The sequence below is a fragment of the Nothobranchius furzeri genome, chromosome 10 (assembly GCF_043380555.1).
Source record: "Nothobranchius furzeri strain GRZ-AD chromosome 10, NfurGRZ-RIMD1, whole genome shotgun sequence".
NCBI lineage: Eukaryota > Metazoa > Chordata > Actinopteri > Cyprinodontiformes > Nothobranchiidae > Nothobranchius > Nothobranchius furzeri.
Window position 1 is genome coordinate 53,203,973 of NC_091750.1, and position 16,314 is coordinate 53,220,286.

Here is a 16,314-nt window from a genome sequence, read left to right on the forward strand (position 1 = left end):
AAACCCCATTGTGCGTGTGATGATACTTTAGCTGCAATTTTGCATCTGCATCCTTGACCATGACCAAAACCTTTAAGCCAGGATGGGGCAAGAGGTTTAACGCATTTGTGGGCATGCATTGAGCACAGCGAGGACACGTAGGAGCGTCTCAGGGAACAAAAGATATCAGAAAAAGTAACCTACAAAGCAAATGGTAGCTAAAAGTGTATGTGCAAGCGCTTGATTGTTTTCACATTGAAGAACGTTTATTAGGTTATAAAAAGTGTATTATGTGAAGGGGCCGTGGCTTGAAGCAATGTAACATTTTGTAAAATACTGCATAAATTAGCTGCAATATTGTTTGTTTCTTGGCTTTCTGTTTAGTTTTATGTAGTTAAAGAAAGCTCAACCAGTTTCCTTTTAGTCTAACTTTGTGTCAAAAAGTCACTGAGAAATGTACGTTTGTTCTTTTTGAGATCCGATTGGCCATGCTGAGTTTCACATGTAGGCTGTACATGAAAATAGTCTTCTACCCCTATTTCCTAAATTCACCACCAAAAGAAAATAGAAGGAGAAACGCTTGGGTCAGAACAAGCCACAAAGCTCTGCATCACACTGTAGGTTCACCCACCTTGGGTCACGACCAGAGAGGGCCGGTGAAGGTACCGGATCTGCTCGGGGTGCCAGATCAGCTTGGTGTCCTGCGCCTCCTGATGATGTCACACTAGATGATTGGCTGAATGTATGAATGACAAAAGTTACGTTACCACGTTCATAAAAGTTACGTTAGCATGATGGCACTGAGTAATTTTGATTGGTCTGGACAAATTTGGGTTTGTAGTCCTTGTAGTCAAAAAAAACGTTTTTCAGTGAAGACATGTTTATATTGCCAACTGATTTTGATTAAATGGGGTAAACTTAAAATGACTTTATTGAACAAATACCAAGTATACAACATTTTGAATGGATGGATTTATTTACATAAGAACTAATCAAATATGCAGAAAAAAATCCGCATTTATACAAACAAAAAGGGCTTCTAATTATGGAACTACATTAAAAAATGAACTGTTGTTCTTTTTTGGCAAAGTCTGATGTTGGTTTTATGAAGTTATGTAGTGAAGGCAATAATTTTATTAACTAATTATAGTCATAAAGAAAACAAGAAACAAGAAATTATAAACAAAACTACTAAACTTTCTAAAACCTATGTGTGAAAGAATGAGAGATACAATGTATTTGTGGAGTCAAGTGGATTTGCCATAGTTTGACGTCATCAGCAGGTGCAGGACCCCAAGCTGATCTGGCAACCTGGGTAGATCCAGTACCAACCCCGTGTTGATTTGGCATCCAGGAGAGAGCAGAGCACAAGCTAACCATTAGCATTAGCAACGCCACAACATGGCAGAACTCCTTCAGGCTTGTGTTATAACAAAGGCAGTGGAAGAGTTACGTTTCTGTTAGTCAATCAGTGGTGAGAAATTTGCATATCATAAATAATAATGAGTAAGACTCAACAGAAGCGCCAGAGCTTTTTTTCCCACATAGAATGACTCACAAGGCAGATTTTTTAAAATAACAAGTGTAGGTCCACTTTAAGGGATACAGACTGCAAAATCTAATCTTGTGGTATATTAATATGTTCTGCTGTCTCTTTCTCTAACACTAAAGTTCACAGACATCAGCTATTGCACCACAGTAGCTCTGGATGTTCAATCCCGCAGTGTCACTGGGCAGCTGTGACTTTTGATGCTGCTGACATTTGCTTTGGACCTGAGACAGATAGTGAACCCAGGAAATGGTTAGGGGCCACAACTCAGGGTCAAAGGCCGCAAACGCGGTTGTGGGATTAATGTGACACATTTGGATGTGCAGACAAACAGAACCATCCACATACAGCACAGGGTGCACACTCTCAGGCTTCATTAGAAAAACTATTATTTTTTATGTATTTTTTTCCCAACTTTATTTTCATTTATTGACATTAAAATAAAAATACAAAACTAAATTGCTAAAAGCCTAAATGAAAATGGGGACAGAAAGAAGAAAAACATATGTTATCTGCCCCTTTTAACTAAAATATCATTAATACAAATGAAACAATCATATGATTCTTAAAAAATTTGAACAATATAGTTTCTGGACTGGTTGGCCGACACAACTTCAACCCATCAATTGAAAAACAGAGAGAAACAAGTTACACAGAAAAAAGCATAAAGTTATATACCTATAAACGTACATATATACACATATGCATACACACACTTGTTCCCTTTTTCCCATTTTTTCCTTTTTTTTCTTTCATCCCCCCCAACCCCCCTCCCCTCACGTGTTTATGTAACAGATCTATATATGTTCATCATTTCATTTTTTATCTCTTTTTTGAAAGTCAGTATTGTTTTTGCATTCTTGATTTCAGTATTTAATTTGTTCCACAATTTAACTCCATATATGGACACACAATGTTCCTTTATGAGTATCCTATGTCTAGGTTTATTAAATAATTCATGTCCTTTTAAATCATATTTGCTATGTCTTTTTGTAAATCTTTTGATTAACCCTGCAGGTGTGTACCCTTTGTTTGCATTATACATACATTTTAACATATTGTATTCCACCAGATCATAGAATTTTAGTGTTTTTAATTTTATAAATAATGGATTGGACGGATCTCCGTAGTTGCTCCTTGTGAGTATTCTTATTGCTTTTTTCTGTAAGATGTAAAAGGAATTTGTGTACGTTTTTTATGCTGTTCCCCAGATTTCAATGCAGTAGTTTAGGTACGTTATGATCAGTGAGTTATGTAACAAATATAGTGAATTATTATCAAGCAACCATTTTGCTCTATGTGCAATAGTTTTAGATATTTTAGTTTTGACACTGTTTGTATGCAGTTTCCAAGACATTTTTTCATCAATGATGACTCCCAGATACTTGACTTCTATAACTCTTTTAATATTAATCTCATCTATATTTAATAAAGTGTCATCATTTGAATATGCATTACTAAATATCATAAAACACAATTTATCACTGTTTAATGATAGTTTGTTCCCATCAAACCATAGTTTAATTTATTTTAATCTCTGTTTGTATCACTTCTATCATCTGCTAAACATTATCTCCTGAATAGTAAAAAGTTGTATCATCTGCAAATAAGGTGCATTTTAATATATTGAATACCTCAACAATGTCATTTATATAAATAATAAATAGTTTAGGGCCCAATACCGACCCTTGTGGTACACCACAAGTAATGTTATTTACATGTGATTTTGTGTTGTTTATTTGAACATACTGCTGCCTATCGGTAAGCTAACTTGTTATCCATTTTAGGGTCATCCCTGTGATGCCATATTTACTAAGTTTTTTAATAAGAATTTTATGATCCACTGTATCGAATGCTTTTTAAAATCAATAAAGATACTTATGAGATGAGTTTTTTTGCCAATGGCTTCCGATATTTCCTCTGTTAATTCCATTAATGCTGTGGACGTTGAATGATTTGTTCTAAAACCATACTGACTGTCATTTAATATCTCTTCTTTGATCAGGAATCAGTCCAACCTAGCAATATATAAATTTTCTAGTATTTTTGGGAATTGTGACAATAAAGACATTGGTCTATAGTTGGAAAAGATATGTTTGTCTCCATTTTTATGAAGTGGTATGACTTTTGCAATTTTCATCCTGTTAGGAAATGTCCTGGTTGCAAAAGATAAATTACATATGTAAGTCAATGGATGAATAATACTTTCTATTATATTTGGCATATTGATATATTTCATCTAATCTTTTTCATCACCTGTCATCCGCACTTCATAATTGAGTGATGTCTTCAATCTGATTGCCGTTTTCCCTTTTGGGATATAGGTATTTATTTTCCAATTTCCAGACACCTGATGTACTTGTTCCCTGTCCTAATTGAATTAGCGAGGTTGGATTAGGTTTGGCGAGGCTGAACGTCGACACAGTTGGCAGTGCTCAGAGGGTTTTCATCTGAACTGATGAGAAAGTGAAGGACAACTAAAGTGGAGTGTAAATGAATTTGCTGTATAAAAAAATAGAGACATGGAGGAGGAGGTAATTAAGATGATAGATTGGATCCAGTTTGTTAGGTTTGCGTGTCGTTGCTACGGGGCTCCTGGGGGTAAGGATTCACAGCCCTAAGCAAGAGTTCAGATGTCTCAGCGTGCACGGGGAGCTCCACAAATGCATCTGGTTGTCCTTGTTTGGAAGCTGCAAAAATAGCTACTATTATGCAAATTTATACATATAGCAATGCTGTTAGATGTTTATCTGCTATATGTTTGTCTGTACTGATCTGCTATACAGCATCCTGTTGATGCTGCACACATGATTATTAAAGTTAAGCCATTTGAAATGGTAAGCTCTATTCTAAAAGACTAAATTTTACACTGTCAGGTTGGAACCACCTCTGCAGCCCTCTAAATGAGCAGGCAGAGCGACTCTGTGATAAAGGACCTATTACTGAGCTGTGATTGACCAGTACACAGTCAGCGCCCACTTGCTCCAAAGATAGCAGAAGCTATTTTATTGTCCCACGAATCTCTCCCAACTAACTGTTTCACTCAGTCGCATTGCCTTTCTCTCTCTCTTGCACCTTGTCTCATCTCTTTTTGTGCATCTCTCAAGGTCAACAGATTTTTCCACCACTTCCACTGAAATTGCTTTAATCTTAATAACAAGTACTTCTCAAGTGGAGGCAAACCAGTAAGCCACCACACATGTTTCTGAGCACGTGTCCTTCACTTTTTTCCTCTTTGTCCATTTAAACTTCTACAGTTCTCTCTCTCTCTCTGTCTCTCTCTCTCTCTCTCTCTCTCTCTCTCTCTCTCTCTCTCTCTCTCTCTCTCTCTCTCTCTCCCTCCCTCTCTCCCTGACCTCAGCTTCTGTTAGTTGTCTTACTTGATGCAAGATCTCCTTAAGTCAAATGTGTCGAGTTATGGAGGTTGTTGAAGGAACATCATTAGCATAATTTCCCAGAGGCACACTGAGCTTAATTATCAACAAGCCTGTGTGCAGAGCGGAGCACGGCTCATCACATTAGGAGGGAGTACCTGCTGTTTGTGTCCAAGCTCTGCCAGCTCTCCGCTGAACACCTGGAGATTCATTGTTGGCTAAGTTTACCTTCTAAAAACTCTGAAACTTTCAACTTTCGCACTGTGATTTGTCACCGTGAGCACAAGAGAGGTCAACTTAAAGGAGGGAAATCTATTTAGATAAGTGTGTCAACTGCTGCTGTAGGTTATTTAAACTCTTCTTTCTTGTAAAAAGGATTGTATTTTTTTCATCGTCTTCACAGAGAAGCATACACACGCTTTGTGATGTGCAGTTTCACCTCTGCTTCCCTGTCTGTGCTTCCTAAGTGGGATTATGCTGGGAAAGCCCTGGCTGGCTGTGGGGGGAAAACACACATTCATTCTCATCTTCATGCTCCTGTTGAGAATGGAAAATAGAAATACTCCTAGTGTGGTCAGGAAAATAAAGATAATATTTCCAGATATACCTGTACTCTATTGTTCTGCTGTTATGACACACAGGTTTCCAGGAATTAATCCATTTTAGAACAATATTTTAGTTTGAGCTGCACTTTTTCCACATCCACATGTCGCTGCAGGTACAGTCTTATAGTGTGTGTGTGTGTCTGGGTCACAGTTTGTGTTTACTGCCCTCAGGCTGTTGCTGTAAATCAGCTCCCAATAAATATCACCTTGCTTCATCGGATCCGGGTTGTTATTTGCGCGGGACTCAACACAAGCACCTATTCTTTTCCTGGGAAGCGCTTGCTCATGAAAATCCTAGAGAATAGGCAACACGATAAAGAACCTCACAGAGGAAGGAACTACAGAAGAACTGTGCTTCTGATCTTTAGAAATTCTATGTCTCTGGTGTTTCAGGTACGAGTTTCCCGCGAAAGAAACCAAACAAATGATCCCCATGTTGGCAAATTCAACATTTATAAGATTCATTTTGTTATTTTAAATTTGTTTGCAGCTTTTCTTAAAGGTTAACAAAGGGAAATAATTATTTTTTCCCATCTCATTGCACAAGATAAGGTGACATCAAATAGGATGCAAGGCCACAGTCTAATGTTTGCACTCTTTTGTGTGTTTTTGAAGTGAACAGTAGCAGCAGATAATGTTGCTGTTTGGACAGAAGCCAGATAAGAGAGTCAGCAGTGGGTGCAGATCACACTGAGGATCCAAGCAGCAGCCACGGGGAAGAACTGACTGGTTTATTTACACACCTGGCTGCTATCGTCCCAGTAGAAATGATCTCCACTGGACTGACTGTGAGGCTTGTAGGTCAGAGAAGATAAGGAAGATCTGAAGAGTTCCTGCTGGTTAAAATGCTTCAGTCTGTCTTCTGTATATTCACCAGAATATTTCTCCTTTTTTTTAATCTCACATTTAAAATATAAAATAATAAAGACTGACACACCATCCGTCCATCCATCCACTTGTCCGCTTATCCGGGGTCATAGGGGCAGAAAGGCTCAAGGTGTTCCCAGGCCAGCCAAGAAACATAGTCCCTCCAGCGTTTCCTGGATCTTCCTGTAGGACTTTTCCCAGCTGAAGGTGCCCAGAATACCTCACCAGGAAGACATCCAGGAAGCATCCTAACCAGATGCCCGAGCCACCTCAACTGCCTCCTCTCGATATGGAGGAGCAGCAGATCTACTCCGAGCCCCTCCCAGATGACCGAGCTTCTCACCCTATCTCTAAGGGAGAGCCCAGCCACGCTGCGGAGAAAAGTCATTTTGGCCACTTGTATTTGTGATCTCATTCTTTTGGACACCACCCAAAACTTGTGACCATAGGTGAGGGTAGGAACGTAGATCGACCGGTAAATCGAGAGCTTTGCCTTTTGGCTCAGCTCTCTCATCACTACGACAGACCGGTACAGATGCAGCAGCAAACCATCTGTCGATCTCACGCTCCATTTTCCCCTCAGTCGAAGATCAAGACCCTGAGATACTTAAATGCCTCCACTTGGGACTTGACCTCATCCCTTTGCATTCTACCTTTTTTCGACTCACCATTCATCTGCAACTTTTTTCTCTAACCCAAGCAAAACTTTTCTTGCTCCATCGCAGGCAACTGTTCCCCAGCTGGATGAATATTTCTGTGTACTCACAATCACATTCACTAACATTCCACAGCAAATGCTTTAGTTGCACCATAATAACAATCTGCTCGTTCCCAGCGTCAGATTCCCCCAATCAAACTGTGCTAATTCTATTGTAAATTCAGCAGATTTAAACAATGTGACAGTTGTTCTTGTTTCACCTTCCAAAAATAAACACAGGAGACACAAATGGGACCGAGAGATACACGTTTTCTTTGAGTGAGCTGCAGGCCTTAACTGATGACAAAGTCACTCCTCGTCAGGAAGAACCAAATTCAGGATAAGGTTTTTAAATCGGTATGACATGGTTTTGGGGGATTTCCACCGGCGGGTCTGGTTATGTTTGGACCGATGTGTTCTGGTATGGTTCTGCAATTTTCAGATGAGCGTTAAGAATAAGAATACCTTTATTTGTCCATCAGTGGGGAAATTGCATTATTGCAGCAGCTCAGGTACAGCAAAATAGCAGCAGTAGCACACAAGATATCACGCAAGAGTATATAGCAATTATACATTAACATAATTATTCCATATAATAATGAGAGAGTAGTAGTATTGCATATGTCTTGGGAGATGATGATATCTGTAGTGGAATGTTACAGATGTATGGGTTCCCTTAACAGTGGCTATTATAGAGTCTCTCAGCAGCAGGGAGGAAAGAGCTGCGGTGTCTCTCCTTCATTCAGCGAGGGAGGATCAGTCTGTTGTTGAAGTTGCTCTCCAGTGTGACTCATGGTCCAGCATGGATCTGAGTTTTGCCAGCACCCTCTTGTCTCCCACCTCTTGTGAGTCCAGAGGACAGCCCAGACAGAGCTGGACTTCTCTATGAACCTGTCCGGCTTCATTCTCTCCCTCTCTGTGATGCCGCCGTTCCAACAAACCACACCACACAGGATTGCAGATGCCACCACAGAGTCGTAGAAGGTCTTCAGAAGTGTCTCTGTCACTCAAAAAGACTGTAGTCTCCTCAGGAGGTGGAGCCTGCTCTGACCCTCCTGTACAGTGCGTCCATGTTGTGAAAACAGTCCAGTTTGTTGTTCAGGTGAACACCCAGGTATTTATAGTTTACTCTCAATGTCCGTTCCCTGGATGTTCACTGGGGAAGGAACAGCAGGCAGGCGTCTGCAAAGATCCACCATCTTTTTTGTTTTCCCTGCGTTGATCAGGAGGTGGTTTTGCTGGCGCCTAATCCTGCATCAGTCCTCTGTACTCCACATCATCATCCTAGGTGATCAGTCCAACAATCTTAGAGTCGCCTGAGAAACTCTGCAGGACACAGCTGTCCGTGCTGTGTCAGAAGTCAGTGGTGTAGAGGATGAAGAGAAAAGGAAGCAGGACAGTGCCCTGGGGCACACCCACACTGCAGGCCAGCAGGTCAGAGACACAGTCCTGGTCTCTCACAAACTGGAGCCGGATTGTGAGATAGTTTAGGATCCATTCTGCCAGGTTAAGGTCCACCCAGCCCTCTCAAGTTTAGCTTTCAGAATGCCTGACTGGATGGTGTTAAAAGCACTAGAAAAAAAAAAAACCTTGATTCTCACAGTGCTGCCAGCCAGAACGTGATGCAGCAGAAAGGTGACCGCATCTTCTACTCCAACACCTGTTCAATAGGCAAACTGTGACTCCAGAGTGCAGTCGATAAGTCCAGCTGTCTCAGCTATAAATAACATCCAGCGCGTCATAGCAACTCTGTGTATTTCCTCCACCACCACCCCCCAAAAACAAATTCCACTTCGGCTGTTTCTTTCTATATTGGGTTTTAATTTCTTCATCTTGATCCGATGCTGTGCCGGCGTCCGCTCTGATCCTTCGGCTGCCATCCACTGAGAAAAAGAAGACCCTCCTAACTCCTCCTGTGGACTCTCACGGTGACAGTGAGGAATGTATGACGCTCTAAAGGTGACCAAAACTTACTGCTATTAGCTGGCATTTTTTCCACTTCCTGTACAGCTAATGAAAATACAGACAACAGAACTCTGTTTGTTTTGCTTGTTGCAAGTAGTGATGTATTTCTGTCCACCAATCAGTGGCTTGTCCCTCGCCTCTCACTCTAACTGCTGGAGATAGACACGAGCTCCCTGTGATCTTTGTGAGGATGAAGAGGTTTAAATTAGTGTTGCATTTACAGTAAGACACCCCATTTTCCTTGGAGTGTGTTTCACTCCTTCTCAAAGCTAACAGGGTTATGACAGAAAGCACAAAGAGAGAATAGAGTTTACTCCAAGGCACAGTTTGAGTAACTGTCCTGATGGGGTCTTTGAACATCGCACACATTTTTACTTCAGTACCTTGAGGAGTATAAAACTGAGGAATACAACATCTGACAGCAGATGTCTGAAAGTATGAGACTACAATAGATTGGATTTGTGACATTTTTTACTTCAGTAGATTACAGATTTCTACCGCTGAGCTCAGGCAGCCACGCGTAAATACAGCACATGAGAACTCCTGTGATTTTTCTAAGTTTTTGTAATAAACTAAGCCAGTGATTTCTGTGTTAGAGGTCTGAGCTGAAAGTGATTCAGTGTCACGCTTGGATGCCAGGTTATCACACACCTTCCTGCCCTGCAATCCTATTCAATCTCTTTCTCTCATTTCCACTGCTGTGAAGCTATTTCACCATGTTGGGGAGACACTTTCCATTTCTTGCTACACCTCTGAGAACAAGATTCAAGGTTAATTTAGCTGATTAGGTTGGCAAAAGCTATTCTGAATCTGTTGTTCTTTTACTCTCTGGTTCATTTGATATCATTCTGATTTTGTCTAATGCCACATGTACCATGTATACACCTATAAAACCACTGAGTACTATGAAACCCAAACTTACTTGCAGCTGTGGAGCTACATGTGAAAAAAACAATCCAGAATCAAATCATTCTCAGATGTATCTGCCTGCTTTGGCTCCTCTGCTCAAAATTTAAAACTCTTGAAGAGTCTGCATGCCCTTCAAAGCTAATGAGGTGTATTTTCAAATTGTCAGCCATAAGAAATTCCTTAGTTCATTCATTAGATTCCTAATGAGTTACTGTAAAGGTCTTGTTCACTGAGAAAGCATGTAATATTTACTCTTTTTGAAATTTTCACATGCATGTTTAATGTGAAAATCTTCTTCAGCCCCTAGTGCCTGCATTAGCCACAGAAAATAAATAGAAGAGAAAACAGTCGGGGGGAAAAAGCCAGTCCCTTCCACGTCAGAGACCAAACTGGCACTCATGGCCTCTCACATGGCTTGAAACCACAGAAGGTGGTATTGGTTTTGCGACCAGCAGAGGGCAGAGCACATCTCAGCTAGTAGAAGCTAACAACATGGTGGAACATGTTCAGGCTTGGGTTATTTGTGGATACAAAACATCAGCGTTGCATTGTTTACTCAAGACACAGGAGCAAAAGAAGGCAGAAGCAGAGTTGCGTTGCTCTTAGCCAATCATAGGCGAGATGTTTACACATCATGAATATTAAAGTGAGCTTTTGATCATAAATATGGACACAGAATGCTCAGCCCTCTCCTTAGGGATCGTCCCTGGGTCTTTTTATTGCCGGAACTGGAAAACCGCATTGCCAAAGGAAACATCTTTTGTTACCTGTGACTTCAAATTGTGTTTTTCATTTTGGGACTCTGGTAGTTTGTCCTAAAGTTGAAGTGGCGGGCTGTTTCTCTATATTATTATATTATTTATACATTATATTATCTGTATTATTGAGTGGAGAGCCTCTCACACCAGTGGTGTTCTGTTGCAAAATGTGCAAGTACATAATGAATATAGGACTCAGGGAAGTGCGGAAGTGAGGCGGTTCGGTGGTCCAATAGTTGCTTTTGGTCCAATCCGTGTTATTGGCGGAGGTCTTTAGACAAATGCAAGAGGCATGAAAAAATGTTTTAAGCAAACTTGTTTTGTGCATTTGCTATTGCAGCTTTAAGGAGAAATATCCTCCCGTTATAGGGAGCCTAAGTCACTTATGCATCATGGGTACCTGGAAAAAAGAAAAAATGAATGCAAGTCAATGGGGCTAAAAAAGCTACTTTCTAATCCGCTTTGCCTTACGCCCTGGATCACACATGTTGTACAGCGATTTAAATGAAAAGTAATGATGGGTGTTTCGACCACGCCAGTCACGCACTTTGAGATTAATCCGCTTGTTAAAGCTCGTAATTAGCATGACTACAAACTAGAAATCAGCACGCCGCATATGTGACGTCACCGCATAATCTCCTCTCCCTAATGTAGCTGCTACTTACCACATGACCAGATTTATGGTGGTTCTTTCCTCCTGTGGGAAGTTTGCTGAACTTACAGCCCTTTTCTCCCATTTTCTCCGTGTCTGATTGGATGACGTCACTTTCGTGAAGCGCATTTGTTGTCCTGGACTTATTTTCACACAGAACCTAAAATATAATTTCCCCCTGTTTGAAATAAGCACGTTCTTGGTATCAAAGTGTGTTTTTAAAATCCACAGACATCATATGTGAAATCCATGGCACAAAACAAGCGAAATTAGAAAATAGCGTTTTTAGCCTCATTGACTTGCACTCATTTTTTCATTCTTCCAGGGACCCGTGGTCCTCCTGAAGTGACGGCTCCCTATTCACCCCCCACACTCCTCTGATAAACTTCTACCCCCTGAAGCAGGAGTGCAAGAGCTTTGTATTCCACAGATAATGACTCACAACATTCATTCATTCATTCATACTAGTAGAGACCACAGCGGATTTAGTAAAAAAAAAAAAATTTAAAAAGTGAATGTAGTCATGGAAGCTCAAAATGTTTCCAGAAGTTTACTGGTCAGAGTTGTAAATTCTGCTTCACAGCAAAAAAATCCAATTTTTATTTTTATTCTGAGAAGTGACAACAGGACCTGGCCTGCTGCTAAAACTGTGACAGTAATATGTGAAATGCTTCTGTTTTAGAAACAATGATCATGTCCAGCTTCAGGCTCTATGTGGAAGGTGCTGAAATGGGTCCCGGCTAACATGAGTCCCTCATCCTTTAGAAGCAATTATGGTAACCATCTGAGTGTTAGCCCGTACAATCGAGGCAGTTTGTTAATGATAAAAGAGTTTCCTGCGTGTTTCTGTTTGGTAGATACAGTACTGTCTCTTTTTCACCACGTTTAAAAAAAGAACTTTAATACAACTGATTTGCATGTTTTGATAATAAATTATAGCAGTATTGTGACTCAAACAATAGCACAGATATTTTGCTCTCAGCATGAGTGAGTCATCTTGTCCTTGTGACTACCCCAGGCCTGGTCATTCCTTCATCATCCCAGCCAGAGATGCCAACGAGCTCAGAGCTTCATTATCCAGTTTGCCGTGTTAAATGGGTGTCCTGGTGGGGTGAGCAATGAGCCCGTTTAGGCTTCAGACTCCCTGCTTGGTGTCTTCGTGTCATGTCAGTCTCTTTTTTTTTTTTGCACTGGCCCGTGCTCATGAGATTAGACTACTGGTCCATGTAAGATCCTTTAGAAATGGCGTTTGCAGACCCAACACTGACCAAACCACAGAGCGCACTGCTCAGCTTCATCCAATCTTTGTAGGGCAAAAGCACAAATCATTCAGGCGTTTTGCAAAAATAGAACATAGTTGCAGAAACTGTCTTTTACGTTAGGTTTTTGAAGCCTGGTGCATGCAGACCAACTTTGCAATGTGACTGCAAAAGTGTAATACATGCAGTTCTTTTATACTGGATAACATAAGATCAAAGAATATAAATAAACATACGCTTTTCCTTCACAAAATGGTAATTTAATTTGAGTTGGATTCATCCTCTTCACATGTGTCAGAATAGTTTGATCCATTAGGAGATGGCCTCTGATTTGAGGAGGGTTTTACAGCATTTGTGTGCCTTTTCCTCCCATTAAAGGCTTCAAGAGTTCCTTTCAGCCCAAGAAGCAGCTTATCTGATCAAGACAATTGCTCTGCACGCTATCCTGGTCTGATTGATAATATCTAGCCCTGACTTTCTGTAGCTGAGTCTTGTTAAGACACTGCAGCCTTGATTTCATTCCTGTGTTGATTATTTTGGGGTTATGCTCAGCTCTTTTTTTGTGAACCTTTTCTGGAGGTTTTTGTCTCAGTTTGCTTTGAATGTCATCAATGAAGTGACGAGAAGTGGCCTTGAGCTGCAAGCACACACTTGTGTCTTTGTGTTAAAGAAACACAGAAAGAACGATTTGAAAAAGAAAATCAGAGATTTGAGGTTCTTGGACTGCGCAGGTGAAACGTGTAGCCTCGTGGACAGTTGAGGAGGCTGCGTACGGATTCAGGCTACGGTTGGAAACACAAGGCTTAAATGAAAGCTTTTAGAACGTTGTAGAGATGCTAAAGCAGATGAGGCAAACAACAGATACTTTCATCGTTTGTCAGAGCATGAAGTCAGCTCATTCTAAAGGAAGAAACGGACTTCTTCTAACATCCATATGTGATGAAAGAGTTTTTGTTGTTGTTTTGAGAGTTACTCACCATCATAGGGTCACCAGAGAACACTGGGAACATCCAGCCAGCTCTCAGAATGACTAAGAGCAGTAATGATGGTCTGTAACGCACAGTCAATAAGTGTTTGGCAGCGTGGGGTCAGAGGCTCGGCTCAGTCTGTGAAAGCGAACCGTTTTCTGGCAGTGTGCGTGTAAACGATTCGTTTCTGAGAGAGGGAAAGGGCGTTTGCTTTCAGAAAATGACTCATTTTACATAATCTGTCTTTAATTAGTCACTTAAATTACAATAAATTAAAACCATTCAAGGCTTTGTTGTTCCACTGCTGTGATTCGTTTTTATGAAGACAATCTTTGCTCCTGTTTTAAAACTGATCACTTTTTCACTCGTTGGTTTCGATTATTTCTCCCTCGATAAATGTAATCATCTTTAGAAAAGGGCTTTTTGTATTTACTCATTATCTTTGTCAGATAGTGAAATACGTTTGCTGATCTTAAACATTTAAGTGAGACAAAATAATTCTGTAAGGGGGCAAATACTTTTTAACACACATTAAATGTTTATTGAAGTATTTTAACTTAGACTGTGTTTTGGGAAAGCCTCTACTGCCACCAAGTGGCTCTGAGTCGGTTCTCCAGGAAAGTTCCTGATGTTGTGTGTTTTGTGTTTTCTCTGCAGTATTCATCATGGCTACCGGACTGCTGGTCTACCCTTTTGGCCTGAACTCTTCGCTGGTCCGGTCTTTCTGCGCAGACTCTGACATCTACTACGCTGGAGAGTGCCAGATCGGCTGGGGCTACATGTTGGCTATTGTTGGAGTCATGCTCACCGTCTTTTTGCCCTTTTTTGCCAAATATGCACCAAAGGAGCAGTTGTCCCCCACCCCTTTGCCCACTCTGTTATAGTGTTGTCCCTCTTGGCCTCTATCTTGGGCATCTCAGTTCAGAAGCGCCACTTAAGCAAATACTACTAAAACAAACATCGTCTTCCTGCATCTGTAAATCTACTGATTAAAAATTACTCATTTATACAGGATTTTTTTTCCCATACGGGTCAAATTTTCAACCTGAAAGGCATTTTCCATCTTTTAAACTTTGACCAGTTTTTCTTCTTGCCTGTTTTGAAGACGATGCAGTCAAAAGATAAAAAAAAACTTGTAAAATTATAACAAACGTTAAAAAACTGATGAAAACTCCTAAAGTTTACCTTGTTTTGATGTTTCCTTGTTTTGAAAAAACAAGTCAATGTGCAAAACATTCCAAAATGGACAGATGTTTTTCAGCGTATCAAGGGTAAAGTTTGATGTTGAGAAACTTCTGGAAAAAAAAATAAAAAAAAAACGTGACTAAAAGGCAAAAATGAAGGTTGAATATGGATAATTCCTGGATCCGGACTGGAGTGTCTCATCCCTAAAGGAGCTGCATCTAAAATACATTTTGTGTTGGGACGTTTCAGCTGTCAGTGTCGTCTTGGTTGAACAGAGTGGATCTTTGAATTTTCAAAATAAAACACTGAAATGAGAACTTTAAAAGATTTTTTTTTACCAGTCAGTCAAAAAGGCCTTCAGCTGTTAAAGACTGGATTTAGTCTCTGACACAAAGAAATGGACTACGACTAATTTAATTTTAATTTCTCTTAAAACAATAAGACACAACAAATGGCTGTTCAAGCAAAGTGTAATAAAATGAAAATAAGTAATAATAATAATAATGTTGGGATGCCACATTTGTTTGTCAACCTTTTTCCCAGGTTTGTTTGTGTTATGATTTTTTCCCGTCTACGTTTAATACTCAACACAAATTCAGAAAACCGCATCTAAACTCCAGAAGATGATTTATTTGAAAAAAAAAAACACATGATGAGTTGGGTTTTCGTTATTGGTAGAACTGATCTAGATTTTAAATGTGATCTGACCAATTTGTGCCTTTAACTGGACCAGTTTAATATCAGGTAATGAACACGGGATTATGTGGTCTGTTTTTGTTTCTGTTAGTGTTTCTTCTGTGTTTGAAGCAGAACGGTGTCAATAACAAGAGAAAATGTGTTTGAGGGGAAAACCCTTGAACATGATGGCAATGTGTTTCATTAAGCCCTGACGTCATTCAGCTAATTATCAGGAATATTTGCGTTCTCTCACTAAAATGTTATGACATACATCTAACGATTAGTTCCTGATATCTCCAATTTAGGTGGTAGAGTAGACGAGGAGCTTTGTGGACAAAACCTCGCTCTTGGTGAACATTTCGAGCTGAAACAGGATCACCATTATCTGTAACACATGGTTCAACATAATTTCCTCCAGGAAGCCAGTTTGTGTGTGTGTGTGTTCTTTTCTGCTGTTTGAGTTCTGGTCCTATCATGTTCTGAAGACAGAACATCTACTCATCAACATCCTGTTCCTGGACACTGCCAGCTCCATCAAACCTGATCTCCTTTTCTAGTGTTTGTTTGCATCTTTGTGTTGAATATAGAAACTCTCATGTTGGACCTCCCATAACAAAATACCCCCCCCCCCCAAAGAATAAAAACATAATTATGTTGCCATATTTGGAACAGGATCCAAACGGACCTCATACTGTGCAGGACTGCGTTGGAATAACAGCGACTTCTTCTGTTATTTGTTGAACAGTTGTGTTAAAGTCTCAGCACTGGTGAAAACGTTTCAGTAGAGTAAAACTGTTGTTTATTTTTTTCATTGTGATGTTTAACTGTAAATAAACTAACTGTTCTTGGTATCTCGTTCCTCCTAACCT

General features: G+C 40.1%; 1 protein-coding gene across 1 annotated transcript in view; it reads left to right on the forward strand.

Moving 5' to 3' along the window:
• Nucleotides 1–14,663, forward strand: part of LOC107386662 (LHFPL tetraspan subfamily member 7 protein) — a 150,470-nt gene extending 135,807 nt beyond the window's left edge. The window contains exon 3 of the mRNA XM_070555764.1: nt 14,240–14,663. Within this exon, the coding sequence (XP_070411865.1) occupies nt 14,240–14,466 (227 nt within the window). The 3' untranslated portion in view covers nt 14,467–14,663. The remainder of the gene's footprint in view (nt 1–14,239) is intronic.
• The last annotated feature ends 1,651 nt before the right edge of the window (nt 14,664–16,314 follow it).